This window comes from Pleurodeles waltl, chromosome 8, assembly GCF_031143425.1.
Source record: "Pleurodeles waltl isolate 20211129_DDA chromosome 8, aPleWal1.hap1.20221129, whole genome shotgun sequence".
In the NCBI taxonomy this organism is placed as follows: domain Eukaryota; kingdom Metazoa; phylum Chordata; class Amphibia; order Caudata; family Salamandridae; genus Pleurodeles; species Pleurodeles waltl.
This window is the reverse complement of record NC_090447.1, coordinates 853,258,958-853,282,997: the sequence shown is the minus strand read 5'-3', so window position 1 is coordinate 853,282,997 and position 24,040 is coordinate 853,258,958. Positions and strand designations below refer to the sequence as shown.

At 45.9% G+C, this 24,040-nt stretch overlaps 1 protein-coding gene across 1 annotated transcript in view; it reads right to left on the bottom strand.

Annotated features, from left to right (window-relative positions):
- Positions 1-24,040, bottom strand: part of ABCC4 (ATP binding cassette subfamily C member 4 (PEL blood group)) — a 1,378,868-nt gene that overhangs the window by 794,286 nt on the left and 560,542 nt on the right. Inside the window, exon 10 of the mRNA XM_069205134.1 lies at positions 21,073-21,162. Within this exon, the coding sequence (XP_069061235.1) occupies positions 21,073-21,162 (90 nt within the window). The remainder of the gene's footprint in view (positions 1-21,072; positions 21,163-24,040) is intronic.

Sequence of the window (24,040 nt, the reverse complement as noted above, 5' to 3'; positions counted from 1 at the left end):
AGATTCAGGTCCGGACTACGCTTCAACACTCCCAACACACACCAATCCTCCGGCACACACACACACTGTTCCCAAAAAGTTAACTAACAACAGGGGGGTATCACAGGCCTACCACTCCGCCACGGCCCCAGTCCAGTCATCAACCCGGACCCCCATCCCCCCAGCACCAAAAGGCAGCAGCAGATAGGACAGAGAGAGTGTCAGAGTGTGAGAGGAGAGCCAACAGAGGGAAGACCCTGAGCATTAACCCAGAACCAAAGTACTTGACTCTAACCACAACGGAAGGTCCAGTGAATCACTAAGGTGTCCTCATTTTCCCCTTCTGGAGACAATCCACCCGTGACACAGGGGGACCCAGAGCATGAGGACGCCTCCTATGTGACAGTTTGGACCAACAGTTTAGCCTCCTCACGCTCCTGTCTCCTACACTCAAGACTCAGAGTACCATCCGAGCGAACAATCACTTGGCTTCGACGGCCGGCACAATGGCGTCTGGTATTTCTGCGTGCTGCAGTATGCACTTCCGCTGCCCCTCTGGGTCTCCCGCCACTCTGCCCATGCAGGGATTCCGGCGTTGCTGCGCTATCATTCCGCTCCAACCAGTCCTACGCTGCTTCAGGAGACTGAAAGAAATGCGAGCAGCTCGCATGGAGAACCTTCAACTTGGCTGGCTACAACAACATATATGTACAGCCCAGATCTTTTAGCTTATGTTTAACACCAGTATATGACTGTCTTTGGAGCTGCACCACCCTGGTGTAGTCAGGAAAAAAGCTGATGGTGTGATTCTCAAATGTAGGTTCTCCATGTTTGCGCACCTCCTGCAAAATTACGTTGCGGGCTCTATAGTTAAGGACCTTGGCTATGATCGTTTGTGGAGGGGCTCCCGGCGGCAGCGGCGGTGCTAAGGCCCTGTGTGCATGTTCCACCACAAAGACACAAAGACAGCCGACAAGGGGGCATCAGGCAACGATTTGTGGATCCAGTCTTCTAGGAAGGCCTCAACATTTGCCCCTCTACACCTTCAGGGAAGCCCACTATACGGAGGTTACAACGTCTCGCCCTACCCTCCGCGCGTTTTAGCTTTGAGGATGGCAACCGAGGCCTTCAGTGTGTCCATATCAGACTGCATGCATGTCACCTGTTGCTCAGTGGCCACCGATCGTTCCGCCATTACCCTCAAATCGTCTCTCAGTAGGTTGACATCGACCGCTATGGCTGCAATCTGAGTTGGCGTTGCTCGACTAGATGACTCAATAGCAGCCAGGATTTGCACCCCAGTGGGCTCCGCTCCCTTCTCCAAGGGGCCAGGGGGATCTTTTTGCAGACTCGCTCCTGAACTCTGCGCTGTGTATTGGTCCATCCGAGTTTGCTGCGTTCCCTTATTCACTCTGTCCTTGCCCATGGTGCACACCTGATGGAGCCCCTGCTACAAACGAATACGCCTAGTGTTGTGCACCACACTTCCAGACGCAGTGCAAGCGGTCGAACTCTGTACCCTCACCACGCCCCACCGCTCAGTCTCTAACTGCCTCACCCTCACAGAACCACTCCAGGGTGAATGCCGGCACAGGCAGGAGCAGCGCAGGTGTCGTACTTGGCACAATGTAGCCGTCCCACAACCAGCCAGACCCACACTCCTGAAGCTGGGCAATACAGGGCCACCCAGTCAGAACACTGCTGCAGGGGGGCACACCCCCAAAACTAGTCCAGCAACAGGCCCCAACTACCTTTGTAAGTCCAGTGCAGCTCCGTAAGTCTCCTGCAGCCCGGGCGCCCACCTCAGTAGGCAAACAAACTACACCTTGCTGCGTCCAATTCGCCTTGATGGGCCTCCAGGGCAGTGGGAGGGCCCATCTCCAGATCTGTGCACTCTATTCAGGGGGATGGGGGGCAAAGGGAGGTACACACCTTAAAGGCCCCCAAGACAGGGTCGCTCCCTCCTAAGCCACACAGCTCCACCGCCTTAATCAACGTCGACTTAGACTGATTTTCGGATCGCGATCGCCATCTTGGGGACAGGCGCTCTCCATACGTGCTCCCCCGCGGAGCGATTGCCGCGCTTGCCTCTGTTTTTTTTTTCTCCACACGTCCTCTCCTCTGCCCCAGGTACCTCCAGGATCCTTCTTCCGGGTCTACGGGGGCCCGGGGTGGCAGGATGCCGAATCCGGGGCCGAGAGCACTCCTCTAGAGCTGCGGGTCGGCCATCTTGCCGGCCACCCCCCCCTAGTTTGGGGTTTGAAGCCTCCTCTAAACGGTTGTTTCCGAAAGGAACCCCGAAAAGGTGTGGTATATAGGGCTCCCATTGCTTTTGCAGTATCACAATCCTTTTGGAGTTTCTTTATAGTAGTGTCTACTTACGGTCCGAATAGATGCTGTTTATCGAAAGGCATGTTAAGCACGGCCTGCTGTATTTCAGGTTTAAAACCGGAGGACCTTAGCCATGCATGTCATCGGATTGTTTTGCTAGTGTTGATACTTCTAGCTGCAGTGTCAGCTGCATCTAGGGGAGATATAATCTGGTTATTAGTAATAGCCTGTCCCTCTTTAAAAATTTGCTGCGCTCTCTATTGGTGCTCCTTGGGTAGATACTTCAAGAATTCTTGCATTTCATCCCAGTGTGCCCTGTCATACCTTGCTAACAGGGCTTGGGAATTGGCAATACGCCATTGGTTAGCTGCTTGTGTAGCTACCCTTTTACCCGCAGCATCAAACTTCCTACTTTCCTTGTCAGGGGGTGGGATATCTCCCGAAGACTGGCTATTAGCCCGTTTCCTGGCTGCACTGACCACAATGGAATCTGGTGGCAGTTGTTTGGTAATGTAGACTGGGTCTGTTGGTGCAGGCTTATATTTTTTTTTATCAATTCTTGGGGTTAGAACCCTAGTTTTGACTGGTTCTTTAAATATATTGTCTGCATGTCTAAGCATACCAGGCATCATTGGTAAGCACTGGTAGCATGTATGGGTAGAGGACAATGTGTTGAAAAGAAAATCCTCTTTCAAAGGTTCTGCATGCATTTGAACCTCATGGTATGCAGTTGCCCTAGATATGACTTGTGTGTAAATTGTACAATCCTCTGGTGGTGAAGGCTTAGTAGGATAAAGATCTGGATCATTGGAAGGTATAGGATCCGAGTCATACAAGTCCCATGGGTCTACTGCATCTCCCTGCATCTCCCTGTGAGTAAGGGTGGAAGTGTGATGGTGAAGGTAGTGGTGATGGGGTAGTAGGTGGTGGAGAAAAGGAAAGCTGTGGCGAATGTGGTGGACAAAGATGGAGAAATAGTGGCTTCTCCTTTCTTTTAAACATTTTTGCTGGTGGTGGAGCAGTGTCAAGAGTCTTGAAATGCCAGCTTCCTTTTGGTCTGTGGAGGTGGAGAAGCAATAAATTTCCCTGTTTCTTTATGAATATGTATTATTCTCTGTTTACTGTCCATAACCTCCAGAATTGGTTGGATATCAGATTCCTCTGTTTGATATTCTGATGTTTTTGTGCCCTTCGAGGATTGTTCACTAGTTGTCTTGGACATATGCTTTACACCGCTTGAAAGTCCTGTCTCTTCTGTGTAGAAGGATGTTTTCGGCTCCGAAACGGTGCTGAGCTTTTTCAGTCCCGAAGATAGGAGCTGAGGTTTTGGCTCCGAAGGTTGACACTATATTTTCGACTCCGATGAATGAAGGCGTCGGCTCGGCTCGGAGGTAGTGCTTCTTATCTTTTTGCTCGACTCCGGCACCGAAACAGGCATGGCCTGTTGATGGGGTGACTTGGCCTTTTTTGGCACCAAACTTGAGGGCTGGTCGCCGACAAAGTTCCAGCAGTGATGCCCCCAAGGCCTTAGTAGATGTTTTAGAAGTGGGTGTAGGGGCAGGTGTACTCACATGCTGAGCCGCTGTGATAGGTTGGCTGTCTTCTTCTGATCCTGGTTCGGTGTTGGAATTCTGAATCGAAAAACAGCCGTCTGTGCCCGCTCCTCCTCTAAGGTGTCGGTGGACTCTGTATATTTCGACGCCATTTAAAGTCTTCTTGCTATTCGGTCACGCAGTGTCTTTTTTTACCGAAATGACCGACAAGCTTCACAATCTTCCTCTCGATGTTCAGGAGAAAGGCAAAGATTACATACCACGTGCTGGTCAGTGTAAGGGTATTTTGCGTGGCATCGAGGACAAAATCGGAATGGAGTCCAATCCATCAGGCTATGGTGTGGTAGGCCTGAACAGGACCAAGAAGGGCGCAAGTTCCCAAAAGGGTGTTTTCTTGATCCCGACGGTACAATCGGATCGATTGCAGGTGTAAACGCAGTTGAATCAATACCGATGGTATAATAAAGTGAATATAAAGTTTCCGAAGCGAGAGTCTTGGAGCAAGAGGGAACACGTCCGAACGCGACGGCGGAAAGAAAACAATCTAACAAAGGAGTCAATGGCCATGCGCACTATCACAGAGAGGAGGAGTCACTTGATCCCATGACTGGAATAAATACTTCTTCAAAGAAAAACAACTTGTAACACTCCAAGCCCAACACTAGATGGCAGGATATGCACAGCATGTGTATCTGCAGATACACATGCCACCGAACATATATACATATATATATATATAATTTCCCCAGTGATGTTATCATTAGAAAAAATACAGTTTAAAACTAAAAAAACGAAATTCACAAGTTATAGTTCACTGAGCTAACTATAACGTGCGCCTCCGCCAAGCACTTATGACCTCACATATTAAATCACCCATGACAAGTTCAATACCATTGATGACATAACTGATGAAATCTCAAATGAACTCACTGGTGACATCATCCAGTAAGTGTAGCACTGAAAGGTTTAGTGAGCTACATCTAGAGGAACTTTTCTATATCTTCTATACTGCTAAGGACTGTAAGCTTTTGCATAATGCTTATTCTCCTAAGGGGGCTTGCATGTGTGTAGGCTTCCTGTAAAGCATTGTCCATAGGACACAGGCTGTGGGTTGTAGAGCCTTCACCATTTAACAGGGTTTGAGAGTGTATATGTAGTGAGCTCTCCATGAAAAGTTGAGCACAGGGCGATAGCTGTGCATTGTAGGATCTTGGTGACCTAATGGGGTTTGGCTGTCTAAAGGGAGTGAGCTCTCCATGAAGACCTGTCCACAAGTTTAAGGCTATGTGTAGTAGAGGGCTTGGCCACCCAATAGTACATGGATGCTTGCTGTGAGTGTGATCTCCATGAAGAGCTCTGCCCAGGGTGTAGGCTGAACATAGTAGGGGTTTGACCAACTAAGCGGGCTTGGGAGTCAGGAGAGAGTGGGCTCTCTATGACTGATTTTGCACAGGTTGAAGGTTGTGTGTAGTAGGGGCTTGGGTGTCCGGAGATTGTGGAATCTTCATGAAAATATGTGCATATTGCAAAGGGTGCACATAGTAGGGGCTTGACCACCTAATGGGGCTTGTGTGTCTAGAGTGAGTGGACTACAGTCTATTTTACATTGGCACATTGCTACAACTGTAGTTTCTGGTTGTCAGAGTATGCACCCTGTACAAGCATGAATCACCGCTTCTAGTCAGGGTAAGCTAGATACACACTTAGAAGTAACCTGTGCTCACCCTCTGGTAGCTTGGCACAGAGTAGGTAGGCTTTTCTCCAGAGGCAATGTGTAAAGTATTTGTGCAACACACACACACACACACACACACACAGTAACACAATCAAAACACAACTTAAAGCGTCCACACAGGTTTAAAACAATAGAAAATATTTATCTGAGTAAAACAAGACCACCTCGACATAAATCCAACTAAATTAAACTAAAAATAGTGGTTAAAAGTCACTAACGGTCAAAGGGTTACTTCCGACCTGCATAGTGATGAGGATGCATCGTTTTTTTACAGAAAGTAGGTGCAAAACCCACTTCTGAGGCCCGGGACTGGAGGGGGCATCTCAGGCAAGGGTAGGACTTACAGATGGCAGGAGAGTTGCAGGCAGTCTTTGATGTCCCTGAGACTGCAGAAGAACAGGGGGCAAGACAGCAAGCACTTGGGGTCACTCTGGGTTCAAGTGAGATGTGTCCAGTCCTTGTCCTCAGTTGGGGAGAGATCAGCAGGGCAGATCATCAAAGCAGAGAAGCAGTTTGTCGGAATGTATCATTACCATTGCAATGATATGAAACCTGACAGAATTATCCTTTCTGATCAGGAATTACATGTTTAAAGTATATATTAAGAAACTCACACTGTTGGCCTATGAGAGGAGCGGGCCTCAAAGAAGTGAAAAATTACCTTGGGAGTTATTCACTACCAGGACATGTAAAACTTAAAAGTACTTATCCTGCTTTTTACTTGCACAGCACTGTGCCCTTTGGGCTACCTAGGGCCTAACTTAGGGATTCCTTGTATTTAATAAAAGGGGAGTCTGAGGCTTGGCAAGAGGTTTTAAATGCCAAGATGAAGTGGCAGTGAAACTTCACACACAGGTTCTGCAATGGCAGCCCTGAGACAGGTTTCAAAAGCTACTTGTGTGGGTGGCATAATCAGTGCTGCATGCTACCAGTATGATTTAACTTACAGGCTCGGGTTTATGGTATACCACTTTACAAGGGTCTTACAAGTAAATTAAATATGCCCATTGCGGATACATCAATGCTACCATGGTTAGGGGAGAAGCACATGCACTTTAGCAGTGATCTGCAGCGGTAAGGTTTTCAGAGTCCCAGGGCCAACAAAATGATACAGTAAAAACAGGAGATAAAAGGCAAAGAAGTCTGGGAGAAGACCACCTTAAGGATGTCAGGTCTAACACACACCGGGACGGCTTTAACACTGGTGGTGCCTGGTGTGATCATCTTTTTTGGAGCCCCCCCTCCATATCATCCATCTCAGAGTCCCTCACTACCACCCAGCAAAGGTGGCCCTCATCGCTCCACAGTCCCTCTCTCACATACATTTCATTTGCTTTAAAGCGCTGATCACGGCTGGCTTTACTAATCCACTCAGCTATCCACATAAAATGCAGATCTGTTCTTTATAGAAGGCATATTAACCCTCTGCGCTACATTATAGCACGCCAAAACTGTCACTAGACAAAACTCGATGTTTCTTTCTATCAGGAACACTAATCACAAACGTTACCTTGCCATTTTTTTATTTAATTCACAAGTTGGTGCTGAACACCACCACCCCCCCCCCCCCCCACCCGAGGTCAGTGCCTCCATGAATCTATGCTATTTAGTGCTTATTTACATATTTCAAAGGCCATACTGGTTTGTGGAGTAAATTGATCAGTAGTATGGTGGATGATGTCATCAGTGATGAACATTTGATGGACATATGAAATGGCATCAGTGATGTCACACATGCTGTCATTGAACTGCCTTGAGTGATGTAATATGCGAGGTAATAAGCAGTGCTATTTAACTCCTTAAAATATAACTAGTGAACTTCAGATGCTTTTTTTGTTTAAAATTGTATTTTTAACTGAAATTTTCACCTAACTATAACCTGACTTTAACCTTTGCTTTTTCAGTAAATGTTTACGTTTTTTGCGCAAAGTAAAATATTATAACAAGATCTGACTACAATGTCACTTTACCCCTTTTTTTCTTTTGCTTTTTTCATTAACTTATACAGATGCCACTTTAACCTCTGGCTTTTTTTAAGTGAATTTCCAGGGGCTTTTTTAAGCATAAAGTAAAATATTACTAGCATACCTAACTGAATGTAGTAGGCCTTTGGGCACATAAGGATGTTTGAGTATGCAAAGGAAGTAAGCTTTACATGAAGAGGTGCATCATATTCTGGACTGGAATGTCACAGAGTGGAGTGGTGTATTGAACAGTGGAGGGGCGTGCCGTACAGTATAGTTGAGTGTCTTTCAGTGGAGTGTCGCTGACTACAGTGCTGTGGAGTTGAATATCGTGAAGTAGAGTATAGTTGAGTAGAATGTCGTACAGTGGCATAGCATGGAACAGAAGGTTGTACAAGTGGAGTACATTATCACATAGTTCAGTGTTGTTGAGTGGACTGTTGCACAGTAGAGTGGCAAAGAATTTCATATGCTGTAGTATGTTTCATTGAATTAGGGTAGTAAGTCATACAGTGTTGTACAGTATTGTACAGTGGAGGAGTGTTGTACAGTGGAGTAGCAGCTCATAGAGACGAGTGGGGTGTTGTATAGTGCCATAAATTGTAGTACAGTGATAGTGTGGATGGCCATAGAGTGGAGTACAGTGTCAGAGTGGCACACAGTTTAGTAGAGTCATGTAGAGTACAGTTGCATATTTGTACCGCACAGTGGCATAGAGTGGATTGTGGTACAGTGGTGTAGAGTGAGTTAAAGTAATACACAGTGGAGTAGACTGCAGTGGAGTCAAGTGTAGTGACTTAACATAGTGTGGAGTGAAGTATAACAGTGGATTTGCTTGTCGTAGAGTACAGTGGTGTGGAGTAGAGTTGAGTGGTGTAGCGTAGAGTCAGGAAAAGTGTCATAAATGGGAGTGACATCACATATAGCAGAGTGAATTACTGTGTTGTAGGATGTTGTAAAGATTCAGAGAATGACGTAGAGTGTAGTAGAGTGGAGTGTATTGGTATAGAATTAGTACAGCTGTGTGTAGTGGCATACAGTGTAGCAGAGTGATGTAGAGTGGACTTGCATAGAGGGGAGTTCAGTGTTGTAAAGTGGATTGGCATATAGTGGTGTAGAAAAGGGATAACATGTTGTACAATAGAGTTCAGAATGTGATAAACTGTTGTAGAGTGGAGTAGCATAGAATGCAGAATAGTGCTGTAGAGTGGAGTGAATTAGAGTACAGTAGAGTGTGGTCCAGGGGAGCTGTATAGAGTGCTATAGAGTTGAATTACATACAGTGACACTGAGTGGAGTGGCAAAGAGTGGAGTAGTATGTTATAGAAAAGAGTGGTGTAAATTGTGGTGGAGTGTCATAGAGGGAGTTGCGTATAATGGAGTGGCGTAGAATCTAGTTGCAGGCAGTGAGTGGTGCAGAGTGGTGTAGAATGGAATGTGGTAGAGTGCAGTGGCATAGATTATAGTTGCAAGCAGTGGGTGGTGTGGAGTGGTGCAGAGTGGAATGTGGTAGAGTGCAGTGGCATACAGGGGAGTGGGTTAAAGTGGAGTCGGTAGTGTGGAGATGAGTAGTGTGGAATAGCATACAGTACAGTTGTGTAGAACTGAATGTCATACAGTGGAGCGCCATAGAGGGGAAAGAGGTACAGCTTCATGGTGTAGAGTGAAGTTGCATCCAGTGAAATAACGTATAGTGTTGCACAGTGGAAATGCATACAGTGGAATTATGTAGAATTGAGTAGCATTCAGTGGAGGGTCTTAGAGTGGAGTGGCATGCAGGGGAGTGCCACAGAATGGAGTGGCATAGAGTGGAGTGTCATAAAGTGGAGTAGTATAGACTGAAGTAATGTACTGTGAAGTGGTGCATTGAGCAACAATGTTGTGTGCTGTAGCGTACAGTACAGTGACAGAGTGGAGTGCCATACAGTGGAATAGAGTAGAGTGTAGCATTGTGAAGTAGATTTGTATCTACAATGTGGGTAAAATGGAGTAGAGTAGAGTGAGGGTGTGCAGTGTAGTTCCCTACACTGATGTGTCATAGAATGGAGATACATAGGCCCATATTTATACTTTTTTAGCGCCGCTTTTTGATGCAAAAGCGGCGCAAACTTACAAAATACAATTGTATTTTGTAAGTTTGCGCCGCTTTAGCGTAAAAAAATGACGCAAATGCGGCGCTAAACAAGTATAAATAGCATGTAGCGTGTAATAGCATACAGTGCTATTACACTGTTTAAAATGTAATGGTGTAGAGTGAAGAGGCGTACAGTAGATTAAAGTAGTTTAGTGTGGCGTCCAGTCGATTAGTGTAGAGTGGATTAGCATAGGGTGAAGTGGCATACAGCGGAATAGAGTAGCATGGAGTGGAGTGCTGTACAGCGTAATACCGTAAGTGGAATGTTGTATAGAAGAGTGACGTACACTAAAGTGGCATAGGGTGGTGTGGCATACAGTGGAATAGTTCACTGTGGAGAGGTATACATTGAAGTACCATAGAGTAGAATGGCGTATAGTGGAACAGTGTGGAGTAGAGTTGTGTAGAGTGGAATAATGTAGAGAGGTAGTAGGTGTAAATAGTGTAAGTAGTGTTAAAGTTTCAAGTATTAAAATATTGTGCCGCTGTATTTCGCGGTAATTTTGCTGTTTATTGCAGTACATGACAATAAGAAGGCAGTATCTGATTGGCCCATGGCTGTCTTCACAAAACATAAAAGGCTGCCATGTAGTATTCTGCACACTTTCACTTCTTTCTGGGTTAGGGCCTTATATATAGGTAAGTGTTAGGTTTTATTATTGGTCCTTACCTATTACCACTGTGTGAAAGACAGAAATAGTAAGAGAAATGTATTTATAGTTTTCTTTATATTTTTCCAGCAGTTTGGGTAGAACTATACAATTTTTTTTAACTTTTTTAAGTAGCACAGTAATGTTTAGGTATTACAGCAGTACTCTGTATGCTTTTCATGAGTGTTTCAATATGTTAAAAATGTAAAATACACTGTTGTGCACTATATGCCAGATGTACGTACCTCAGTGTTTATATTTACCTAATAGCGGATTTTTGCTGTTCACTATTAGGTTATCACAAACAGCGATGTGCTAAAGTGTGTTTCACATTGTTTACAACTCCCAGTGGGTCGCAAATAGACCTAACTCATTAATATTAGTGAGGTAGGTCGCAATTTGCGACCCATTGGGAATGGCCAAATGCCACAGGGGTGGTGGCTTCCTGGGGTCAGCAGACCAGCATGTCTGTGAATTTTTTTTTTAATGCAGCTTGTCTACTTAAAGGAAAATGGAATGTGTTTCAAAAATTAAAATACACATTTTTCTTTTTACTTTTTAAGAGTAGAGATTGGTCCTTAGGACTGCTGCCTGCTCTTAAAAAATGTTTTCACCAAACTTCACAAGGGGAAAGGGGTCTCTTGGGTACCCTTTCCCATTTGAGAATGGGTTACTACCAACTTAAAGTACATTTTCTTTTAAATACATAGACACTTATATAGGTTGTGGAAAAATATACCACCTAATAAATACCTATATCTAAAGGCGTAATGCAGAACACAGACAAGGTGTACCTAAAAACAACATTGCTGCCTTAAACTTTAGAAAAAGACAGTCATTATCCAATCACATGATGCCTTCTCATTGATATGTACTGCAATACTTCAGTGAAATACTGCGCAATACCACAAAATTTCACGAAAGTACAGCGACCACAAATATCACTAAGGTAAAAACCCTTATAACTTAAACAATACTTACCCCATTTATCTGTAGTAACCAGAGGATCAGCTGCACACCATAATGTATAATTCTGTCAAATTTAAGGGAAATGTGACTGGCCGTTTGGCCGCTATGCGTGAGTACAAAGTCTGTGGAAAAATGCATTGGTGCTCAAATGCGTTTTGAGACACCCACCCACATAGGCTCAAATTTAGTAATGGTCAAAAATCTGAGAAATTCTTATCTCTGGTAGAGTGTGTGTGTGTGTGTGTGTGCGCACGCATGTGCGTGTGTGTTGGAAAATGGCCTCTCTGAAGGGTCACCCGAAAGTTTTTGCCTTCCTCCTCTTCTTTTTCTGACATAATTTTTGCTGGCTTTAGGACTTTGGGCACTTTACCACTGCTAACCAGTACTAAAGTGCATGAGCTTTCTCCCTAAAAACATGGTAACATTGGCTCATACCCAATTGGCATATTTAATTTACTTTTAAGTCCCTAGTAAAGTGCACTTAATGTGCCAAAGGCCTGTAAATGAAATGCTACTAGTGGACCCTCAGCACTGATTGTGTCACCCACATAAGTAGCCCTTCAACCATGTCTCAGGCCTGCCATTGCAAGGCCTGTGTATGCGGTTTCACTACCACTTTGACTTGGCATTCAAAACTACTTGCCAAGCCTTAAACTCCCCTCTTTCTACATATGTCACCCCTAAGGTAGGCCCTAGGTAGCCCACAGGGCAGAGTGCTATGTAAGTATATGTCCTGGTAGTGAAAAACTAATAATTTAATTTCCCAATACTGTAATCCCTGCTCCTCTCATAGACTAGCATTAGAACTGCCCTCAGATACTTGTAAGTGGTAGATTCTGATCTGGAAGGAGTAGCCAAGTCCTGTTTGGTATTACCAGAATGGTAATAGAAATTCCCACTTGTTGGTGAAGTTGGATTCAATATTACTATTTTAGAAATGCCACTTTTAGAATGTGGGTATTTCGCTGCACTTACTGCCATCTGTGCCTTACAGACTGTCTCCAATCTATGTCTGGTATGTGCTGGTTGACAGCTTCCCTTGTGCACTTCACCCAGACAATCACAAACACAAGACACTCAGTCACATCTGCATTCATCTTCATACTGATTGTGTCTCCCTGGGCAGGAAAGGTGAAGGGGCTCTCACTTACATTTCAAAGGCCAGTGGCCTGCCCTCACACAAGGGACTGCTAACCTCCCCACAGGTATCCGGGCAGATAGGACTGGGCTGAAAGGGGAAATTGTGTACTTTAATATCACTCTTTGAAGTTTCCCCTACTTCAAAGGCATTTTGGGGTATATAAAATGGGTCTCTGACCCCACCAAAAAAGACACTTCTGGACCTATACCTGGACTCTGTCAGAGAGACTGTCTGGCTGCCCAAAGGACTCATCTGGACTGCTTTGCTGAAGGACTGCTTTCCTGCTTGTTGCCCTGCTGCCTGGTGCTCCTGACTGTTGGAAAGACTCTGCCTTCCTTCAAAAGTGCTTGCCAAAGGGCTTGGATTGAGCTTGCCTCCTGTTTCTGAAGTCTCAGGGCCAACAAAGACTTCACCTCTTCTAGAAAATCCTTGTGCGTCAAAAAATCGATGCAACGCCTGCAGAAATCGACGCAAAGCCTGAATCGATGCTGGAAAATCACTGCACCGCTGACCTGAATGCAGCGCCTGCTCCTTCTACTAGCGTGTCAAGGATTTTAAGCCCATCCTCCCTGCGCATCAAAATATCTCCTCATTGGAGTATGAAGCCAAGACTGCGCTCCTGATAAACATCACAACCCCTTATAGCGTGGAAAGAAATAACGCATCGTCTGTGCTGCGCTGAAAAATCCAATGCAATACCTTATATTTCCACACATTTCATCTATTGCGGTCCCCGTGCGTCATTATTTTTGAAACATCCAAGGTACTGTGTGTAACAAAGAAACAACTATTGATTTCTAAGGATTGAGACTCTTTTAACCCTTTTAACGGTGATATTCCAACTTGTGCTTATTGGATTTTTTTCGTTTTTACCTTATTTTATTCAGATAATTATTATATATTTCTCTAAACCTGTGTGGTGTTTTTACTGTATTACTGTGTGATTCATTGCACAAATACTTTACACATTGCCTTCAAAGTTAAGCCTCACTGCTCAGTGCCAAGCTACCAGAGGATGGGCACAGGATAATTTGGATTGTGTTGTGACTTACCCTGACTAGGATTGTGGTCCTTACTTGGACAAGGGTGCATACCTCTGTCAACTAGAGACCCAATTTCTAACAAGATAGATAGATAGATAGATAGATAGATAGATAGATAGATAGATAGATAGATAGATAGATAGATAGATAGATAGATAGATAGATAGATCATGCCCGCGGATTTTCAGTTTTTGTGTTTCCATTAATTCATATGCAATGAGGCTAAACAGGATGTAGAGGATAAAGTTGAGTGCATTGTCTAGAGAAAGCACGGATAATAACATAAAATGAAGAAGGAGCCTGTTGTTGAACTCTTGTTTTTGCTGAAGACCAGTCTATTAATTACATTTTCTACATCTGTACTCTTCCCCCTAACCATTAAGTTTAAACTATTGTAGCGTCACCTAACAATTGCCAAATGTCATGGACAAGTAAACCCAATGTTAAGTAACCACGTGTTTTTTTAGATTTGGCTTTATGTATGTCCCTTACAGCAGACATAAGCCAAAGCCCGAAGGAACAACTATGGGCTGTGGATTAGGAAGTGGAACAGCTAGTTTTGTGACTGGGTAAACTGACAATGTCATGTTTCAGGAAGGGATTTTAGATTTGGCACAATATCTCATATATGACTTTCAATGTTTTAGTTGGTGCACTCTTAAAAAGGAATCCAAGTACACAGAAATCATTGATTCAGGCAGTGAACTCCCAGAACAAAGGTTAGTGTGTCACATTACAACAATTTATTGGACGAAATGCTTATTGAGTTACTTGACATGTAAGACCTGTTTATATTTGTTGTATTTCCCATCTACCTTTTTGCACAGTGGCTCGTACCATGCCTAAAACGCCAGCTAATCTGAACTTTTAGCCCCAAAATGTTCCATTTTGTAACTTGTATGTTAGATTTTCTAAATATAGTTAGTGACTAAGGGGGTCATTCTGACTTTGGCGGGCGGCGGAGGCCGCCCGCCAAAGTCCCGCCGTCAGAATACCGCTGCGCGGTCAAAAGACCGCCGAGGTAATTCTGAGTTTCCCGCTGGGCGGATTGGAAAGGGTGCGACGGGTGCAGTTGCACCCGTCGCGATTTTCAGTGTCGGCTATGCAGACACTGAAAATCTAGGTGGGGCCCTGTTAGGGGGCCCCTGCAGTGCCCATGCCATTGGCATGGGCACTGCAGGGGCCCCCAGGGACCCCACGACACCCGTTACCGCCAGCCAGGTTCTGGCGGTCAAAACCACCAGGACCAGGCTGGCGGTAAGGGGGTCGGAATCCCCATGGCGGCGCTGCCTGCAGCGCCGCCATGCAGGATTCCTCAGGCCAGGGGAAAACCGGCGGGAAACCGCCGGTTTCCCTTTTCTGACCGCGGCTTTACCGCCGCGGTCAGAATTGGCCGGGATGCACCGCCAGCCTGTTGGCGGTGCATCCGCGGTCCCCGGCCCTGGCGGTCCATGACCGCCAGGGTCGGAATGACCCCCTAAATACGTTAGACTTGATAAAAATGTTGCATGTGAAATTGAGCCTCTTACAGCTATTCAAGCGTGCTTGTGTGTGTCAGTTTTGTGTCTGTATGTTTGCCTTTAGGCAGCATATGTGTAAATAAATGCCTTTACAGAAGAGGTCAATTTTCATTATGGGATCTACTCACAAATGGTGTCCTGTCCCTTCAAATGAATCACTCGCATGCTTTAGGAATAAAGGCTGAAGTTATTATTTTTTCCAAAGTTTTCACTAGACGAGTAGTATTTTTTATTTGAAGTCCCAGGTGTAAATAACAATATATAGAACAGGATGCAGTGCAAGTGGCAGATATGAGACAACTGTTATTGTGGCAAGGTACTTGGTTCTTACTGTGGTGTCAGTACCTGCATGTGGTGTCCTGGCCCTAAGCCCACATACCAGATAAATGATGACACAGACACATGGTTGTGTAGTACTGAACTGACCCCAGCATGTCCACTCTCTTTAATTCACAGGGTCATCTGACCTGTGACGCCTGTGGGGGATGGGTGTGGGGTGGGTCTAAAGGCCAGCCTTCAAGGAGTGGCTTGCAGAAATACTTAATTAAAAACAAAAAACGAGTCCAATGTGTAGAAAAAACAAAACATACAAGACACCAAAATCGTCTTTCAGCCTCAGGAGGCAGTCCGCAAGACGGGAGTGGATAGGTACAGCTGGGAGCACCCAGGCATCTCTGCACGAACCCATATTTTAACTAGCTACTCCTGAGCACGAACACAGTACAGGTGTAGTCCGGGTTCTATAACAGCCGGTTGGCTGGGTCAATGTCCGCTCACACATTGTTGCTCAGTCCTGCGTGCTCTCCCAGTGGTGCAGTATGTGTCAAACAGTTCAAGCTTGGTGCATCAGAAGCTTGGATGGAATCAGCTGCAGAGATTTCTGGTAAGGCCTTCTGACTCCATGAAGGTCAATCCCACAAACACTGGGAATATAGGGGTGATGCTTGGATGCCTTCCTCTGAAGCCCTGTGCTTCCTGGTACCTTGTCGGTGGCGCAGCTTCCAGACCACCTCTTGTGTAAAGATTTCCTTGAGGCCCTTTTGATGGGTCACCAAGGGACCGCATGGACTGTGCTCGTCTGCATGTGGGCCATCTGCGGGCCTCTGCAAGCTCTCTGATAGGAGCCACGGCCAAGCCATTTGTGCTACTGCAATGGTGGATGATACCTGGTCGGTGTGTTTGCAAACAAGAACCAGGTGGGGGTGGGTAGTATCTGGACAATTGGTCTTGCACATTGCTCGGAGTGCCTCGTTTGTCTCTTGATGTTTTGCGGGGTAAGAATCCACTCAGGTGATGAGATGTCAATGATGGCTGGATCGGGTGATGCAATGGTAATGATGGTGTGTTTGCCATTAGAGGACCGGGACAACGGATGGTGATGTCTTGCTGGAATGAGGATGACTGGATGGCCTTTGCTGCCACATGACTTGTTGAATAGTTAGTGCAGTCTTTCTACTTTGGCATGTGTGGTTGCTAGCAGGGATGCCATCTGCTTCAAGCAGCGGGTGACAGGTGGCTAGATTATTGCACTGTGAAGCGTGGGGCAGGTACGTGGTTCGTGCATACAGGCATCTTACATTCGGTATCCCCGCTGGGCTGTCTGCGGTGATGTCATTGCACCGCGGGGGCTGGCTTGTGTTGATAGGTCGACTCTTGGGTAGTGGTACAAGTCTTCTATATCTACACCCTGTGATATTTTGCTCATTGCGCCATCTGTGGCCGTCCGGTCTATAAGTGTGACAGGTGTGGTCACACGCTCTTCTTTCTTCAATAACTCTTGCTCGCAGTGTGGCATCCTGACACACATTGCACATGTTTTGCTCTTCAGTTTGTGAGAGGTGTTGTCAGGCACATGTCACCTGTTCTCCTTAAAGGGACCTCCTGCCAACTCTGTCATGTCCATAGGACTGCACATCTTCTCTTGTCTTGGATCACACTTAAGTCCAGCCTTGCCAGCAGGACTGGGAGTCTTCTCATCCATGAGTCCGCCGGGTTGTGAATGCCAGTGGAGGCAAGTTTGCTTTGATGGATCTGGTCTACAGCCTCTTCCGTACCTTTCTTCTCCTGAACAAGGTATTTTGGTTGTAACTCAGAATCGTCGTCATTTTTGGTGGTGGCAACCTGCCACTCTGGAACGCGAGACTGTCCTCATGCCTGTAATGGGTCGACGACTGACTCAGTCTTAAGGCAGTGTGTGGGAGGACTCTCCCTGATCAGTTTCTAGCCCACTGCGGGGCAGTGCTAGTGCAGTTAAGGTGAATACAATCTCCTCCCATGCTTTCGGGCTCCACTGGGCCCCTTCTCCGGGATCTCCGTGGTGCTCCACTCTGTGGATGACAGATAACTTTCCTTCCGCCTCCTCTTTGGTCGGGGAGTCACTCTCACTGCACTTGTTCCAGCCTGGGGTCATAAATGCTTGGCAGGGTTGGTCACTCTGTGTGACATTGCCATTGATGGGCCAACGATGGCCATTTGATGCTATGGTGGCCAGCTGATATGGTCTCTTTCATGAATCATGCATTGTATATGCACCCTCTTGACATTGTCTCCACTCTGGCAATGATGGACTGAGTCTCTGACTGTTCATGTGCAGTAAGGCTGCTATGGGAATGTCTTTACTCCTCCCCACGTGTCAGTACCCAGTCATCAGGGGGAGCATCACAACCCATTCATCAGAGGGAGCATCACACTCATAGGCAGTCTCTCCTTTGCTGAGGTGGGTCCTTTCTCATAGTGTGTGTGTGGTTTACTTCTCTAGGCAAGATCGCAGGGCACTGCCACTTCTCATCACAGCTGACTAGCTCAGTAGGTGGCTGCAGCTTTGATGGGAATGACTAGTTATCTCTTTCTCTGCACTTCACAGAGATAGCAGGCAGTATCAGGGAGGGCACCGTGCATGTCTCGTCCTGCCCCAAATTATTTGTATGTTGGTGTGGGGGCAGTAGGGCTGCATACGGCTGAGTGTGCCAAAGAAACTTTGCCCACCCAGTCCGTAACTCTGCTGTGCTTTTCCTCCAACTCAGCCAGATGTTTTGATGCAGGCCTCTCCTCTTGCAGCAGAGGTGGCTCATTCCTGCACGATGAGTGACTATGGCACTGATGGCTGGGGACAGATATCGGCTAGCGGTGGTGAGATAGGTGATGATCAGACACTTCCGGTAATTGCAGGAAGGCTGATAATGCCGAAAAGTAGCCTGCTGTGCAGAGGCACGCTCCGGTCCTGTTGTGTCCACCAGCATTTTCCTTACCGGGTGGACTGAAGCACTTGAAGGTTTCTTGGGGTGGCACCCTTCCAACACTGGAGCAGCACGGTGCACTGCACTGTGCTACACAGTCATTAAGTGCCTCCTGCCAGCTTCCCTACAAGGCGCCCTCCCCCGGTTAGAGCTGCCATTGTCGCTGCTGTCACCTCTCCTACCCACCATAAAGTTAAGTAGTCAACATCATGGTCGGACTGCAGGTGCAGACGGGGTCCAGTCTGCCTCGTAGACAATGTGGTGACCTGGGCCCTAGGCCCACACACTAGATAAATAATGACACAGACACATGGTTGTATGTTACTGAACTGGACCTCAGCACTCCAACTCTTTTATTCGGAGGGACACCTGAGCAGCGACACCTGTGTTGAATGGATCTGTGGTGGGTGTAAAGGCCTGCCCTCCAGGAGTGGATGGTAGAAATACTAGAAAGTGTCCAGCAGGACAATACACGGCGCTCAGCACGGCCACGCCACTGTCCTGCTGCAGTGTGTGGTGGCATGCTGGCCGTAGCACTGTGATTTGAGCGTGGGTGCGCCTGCTATACCACAGGCAGGTCCGGCATGCTGGCTGAAGATAACATGGTAGCCTTTCGACCTCGTGGTCCAGAGCTCGACGTCTGCCGTGTGTGACGTGCAAACGACACCGACTCGGCTGGCTGAATGAATCTGAGCTCGTGCATGACACACGCGTTACCAGCTGCAGTGATATTTTAAGGATTTCGGGGGCACTGGGCCTAAGATAATTTGGGGGCCCCTGTTCGGAACAGCTTCGGATATATGATCCAATTTTAGCTCCTGCATGGCCAAGTCATTGAAAGTGCGCAGGCACACTAGTCCAAAATCTAAATGTGTTTACATGTACTATTCGAGAATAGTGATGTGTTTTCAATATTCGATATACAGCAGCAGCTCACTAAAATTATTGCAAATAATATTTGTAACCCCCACCCATTTCTCATAAGTGAGTTCTTGTTATGATCTAAAAGAAACTTTTTAAGGATGTTGCATATTTGAAAACAAACAGTTCCCTGCAAAATGTATGTAGTAGACTCCAACATATCACCCACATTATCCGAAGGAAAACAGTATTTAAAACAATCTCCTTAAGAGTTTTTCAGTCATCAAAACACGACTCCCTACAGAACAGAGCTGGCTGTGTCAGGGAGCTCCTTTGAAAGGCTGGGGCACTGGGCCCACTTTGGCCAGGCCTTAAAACGCATCTGACCAGTGGACGTATCTTTCCTACAGAGTCCTGAAACTATGCCCCAGCCGCCAACCTTCCTCTTGAATCTTTTCTGTGGTTACTGACAAAGTTTTACAGTTGGAAAATACCGCATTGGAAAATAACAGGTAAATTGGAGGAACCGATCTAAAATGGTTGATGTTTCATTTCCTTTTTTCATACTTCTAATCCAGGTCTTTACCTCTGCTTGTCTGTGTAAGAGAAGCAGGTGGGTGTCTCAAGCGCATCGCAACGTTTGTTGTTTCTTTATTTTGTTGCTTATTCCGGAAGCTTTTGCTTCAACTTGTCCCCCCATTTTGTTGCATAATACCGGATGCTCCGGTGTCCTTCGGCCTGTAAAATCCTTCAGAGGTCTTCCTGGGTTCCAGTTTTTGTTCTCTAAAGGATGAGGTATATTTACTGATCTACTTCTTTTTCCGTTTCACCACCAGTCCCCAGTCTAGAGTGTGGAGTGCTAAAGGGAATCGGCAGGACTTTTTTTTACAAGAGAAAAAGCCCTTCTCAACAACTTGAAAACTCTCTGAAACCAACCACCCCAGTGCACATCGACATGTGACGTTTGTACATCACTGCGTGTATAGCACTCTCTACCCCACCACATAATGTACTTAGCTCTGTGAATCTGAATTGTACATATTCTTATGATTTGAAAGCGAGGGTACAATAGGCTACCATGCACATCCAGGAGGCAAGTCTTCCAGGGCTTCCGTGAAGCAGGTCATCAAGGGGTCCCACGAGGGCATTCACACCTCCACTCCCACCGTACACCCCATGAGGTGCTTCATCCAGCATTTGGTACAAGGAATATACCAGTGCTCTCTTTCTATACATGACCATTTGATCCAGTACTCGCAAGAAGTACATCACTCTATACCCCCTAGGTGCACCTTACCTTGTGATCCTTGCAGCACATCATTCTGAGATCCACTGATGCACTTCTACGAGCAACTCTTGCTGCTAAGGTAACATATGACAGTCTATGTGTTCTTATGTCTACATATGTGTTGGTCTTCATGATTCGGTCCCTCTCTATCTGTTAAACTTTGTGAAAATGGGTGTACTGGTCTGTGTGCATGTTCTATGTGTGCGTGATGCCATTATATTGTGTACCTCTCTAGGCATGCATTCATACATTACAGTTAGTACTCACTATTTAGAGTACCTGCTTCCTTCTCGGAAGTGCCGGTACTCTTCCATTAAATGTTTTGTAGCGTTGCTGAGAAGTGCAAGCACTCGCACTTTCAAAGTAAAGTGCAGGTACTCTGTACGAGAGATTACCGGCCCATTTAAATCACTGATTATATATAACTCAAATCCTCTGGCTGTGTCAATGTTTATTCATTTCGCATGGCCTAAGTCTATCAGTAAACAGTTCCAGATCATAATCACTGTTCTTCACAGAACTACTTACAGTAAGGAAGCAGTCGGCGAATGGACATAAATTAAGCTGATTTTTCCATTTTCTGCAGTATTGTCTATCGTTAATTTCGCACCAAGTCAAACTATAAATGAATGATATAAATCAATACAGCTGGAATCAAGAAAACTCACTTTTCCAGAACCGACAGGCCCGATCACAGCCAGTAACTCTCCGGATCTTACGCTACAGGATACGTTTTTAAGAGTCGGGGTTTCAATCGCCTGTGGATACAGCAAATAGCCATTGTTAACGATAAACCAATAAAACATTACTCACGGGCTCGTTAATCATTGCATTTTACGTATGTATTAATCAAAGCTTTTAAATGTGTTATTTTTACAGATTTGCACGTCTAATGGCTCCAACGCAGTGAGTTAAAACATCTAAAACACAGAAAACAAGTGAACATAGTTTCAACGTAGCCCAGACAAAGCAACACTTGTGCAAACCACCACGTGAGGTGAGGAATAGAGGAGCATCTTAATGTTACTTTTAATCTCTTATCTGATGTGCCAATTCATATAGGCCTAGAAAAAATAGATCTTGTTTTAAAGGGAACTTCATGAGACTTCTGAGGTCTGTTTTTGATGCAGGTAGGGGAGATTCGACGATCAGTGCCTGAGGGGTTATTTATGGTTTAACAGTAGAATCATACATTAGCAGCACATCATTTGTGTAAGACTGTGACTCAGGGAGGTGTAGCATGTAAGTTGTTTGCTTCCGTTTTAAGGTAGAGCATAGCAGCGCGCAAGCACTGCTTTACCGACGTGTTGGTATCTATGTGGGCTTTTAACCACGCCCACCTCACACCCATCAGTTTCACTCGTTCCCCGGCTTGCCTTTCAAAAATCCTTTGATGACATAAGTCATGCCCCAGGAGCTGTGCGGCGCCCATTGGCACAGAATGCTGTGCTGCATTCCGGTATGTGGACATGGTGTGGGTGTGGGTGTGGATGTCTGTGAATAAGTTGCATAATTGCGAGGGGGTTTATACCAAAACCGCATTGTGTAACGGCCGGTTTTGCCCATCATTTTTCGGGTTTTCCTTCAGACTGACCAGACACCCTTTTCTGGGGGCAGTGAGAATGGATAATTCTTCATGAAAACGTAGAGGGATCTGTGTTTTGCTCATCTGTGCTCTGTAGGGTGACCACCCGTCCGTAAATTTCACGGACTGTCCGTAATTGCGCCCTGCTGTCCGTTGTCCGTGATGAAAGCTTTAACGGATGGCATTTGTCCGTAATTTTAGCCTTTCACCTAAAGGGCACCGGAGGCAGGGCGAAATTATGGGAAGAGGGGTTTCCCCAGCTGGGCTGGAAGGCAGGGGGTCTCCTGTGCTCTGAGGGAGGGAGGGGCAGACAGATAAGAATCAGACCTTCTTGCCAGGGGGTCTCCTTCCCGAAAGACATGCAAATGTGCACAGCTGGTAAATCTGCAAATACAAAGGGGCTTAAAAACCTGCATTGACTTTACTGAAAGGAGTCACTTGAAGTTTTCTGGTGGCAAAGATATTTCTTTCAGTGAGGTATTGTAATGGTGTTCCAAGGTGAGCTGTGGAGTGTGTGGTTTTAATGGAGTGTTGTAATTTTTTTTATCCTAGGTATAAACTGTATATTATTCAAATCTGTATTTGAGAAGCACTTTTTTTTTAATTTAACCTAAATGTATTTGCGCATTTTGTAGCAGCCTTTATTATGATGTAATTGTATTTTTCACAGTTCTTTCAGGTACCTCGGTACCTCATAGTACTAACAAACATTGGCAAAGCCAATAGGTCTCATCTACGAAAGAGTTATTGGCTTTGCTAGTGTGTTTTAGCCATTAGCCATGTTATGCACCAGAGTAGCTGCTGTTCAGCATGGCTTAAAGCTAGTGGCATAGTGGTGTGGAGTGGAGTAGAGTAGCATAGGAGCAGTGGCGTAGAGCCCAGTGGTGCAAAGTACAGTGCAGTGGGGTACAGTGCAGTTGTTTAGAGTGCGTTAGCGTAGAGTGCAGTGGTTTAGAGTGCAGTGGCATGGGACAGAGTAGAGTGGTATAGAGTGCAGTAGAGTAGAGTGGCATACAATAGAGTAGCAGAGAGAGCAGTAGTGTAGAGTGGTGCAGTGGCATGGATTGCAGAGTAGACTCACATTGCAGGGAGTGCAGTGGTGTAGTGTAGAGTGGTGCAGAGTAGGGCAAAGTGCTGTAGAGTGGAGTGATGCAGAGTAGAGTGGCATAGAGTGCAGTGGCATAGAATGCAGTAGTACATAGTACATTGGTGTATAGTGCGGTGGTGGAGAGTGCAACACTGCAGAGTAGAGTGTCAGTGCAGTGATGTAGAGTGGAGTAGAGTGGCACAGAGCAGTGGCGGAGAGTACAGTGGTACAGAGTAGAGGGCAGTGGCGTACAGTGCAGTTGTTTAGAGTGCATTGGCGCAGAGTGCAGTGGCATAGAGTGGCATGGGGTAGAGTTACATAGAGTGCAGTGGAGTAGAGTGGCATACAATAGAGTAGCAGAGAGTGCAGTAATGCAGAATGGTGCAGTGTCATAGAGTGCAGAGTAGACTCATGTGGCATAGAGTGTAGTGGTGTAGAGTGATGCAGAGTGGAGTATTGTAGAGTGGTGTAGAGTAGAATATAGTGCCTAGAGTGCAGTGGCATAGAGTAGAGTGGTGTAGAGTGCAAAGGTGCAGAGTAGAGTGTCAGTGCAGTGGTGTAGAGTGGTACAGAGAACAGTGGCATAGAGTACAGTGGTGCAGATTAAAGGGCAGTGCAGTTGTTTAGAGTGCACTGGTGTAGAGTGCAGTTGCATAGAGTGGCATTGAGCAGAGTAGAGTGGCATAGAATGCAGTGGAATAGAGTATATTGGTGCAAAATGCAGTAGTACAGGGCAGAGTGGTATAGAGTATAGTGGCGGCCAGAGCAGTGTTGCAGAGTCTCAGCTTGCAGTGGTGTAGAGTGCATTGAACTAGAGTGCAGTGGTCAGAGTGGTATAGAGTACAGTGGCGTAGAATAGATTGTTTCAGAGTAGAGTGCAGTTGCATAGAGTGGAGAGGTGCAGGGTAGAGTGCAGTGGCATAGAATGCAGTGTTACAGAGTAAAGTGCATTAGCATAGAGTGT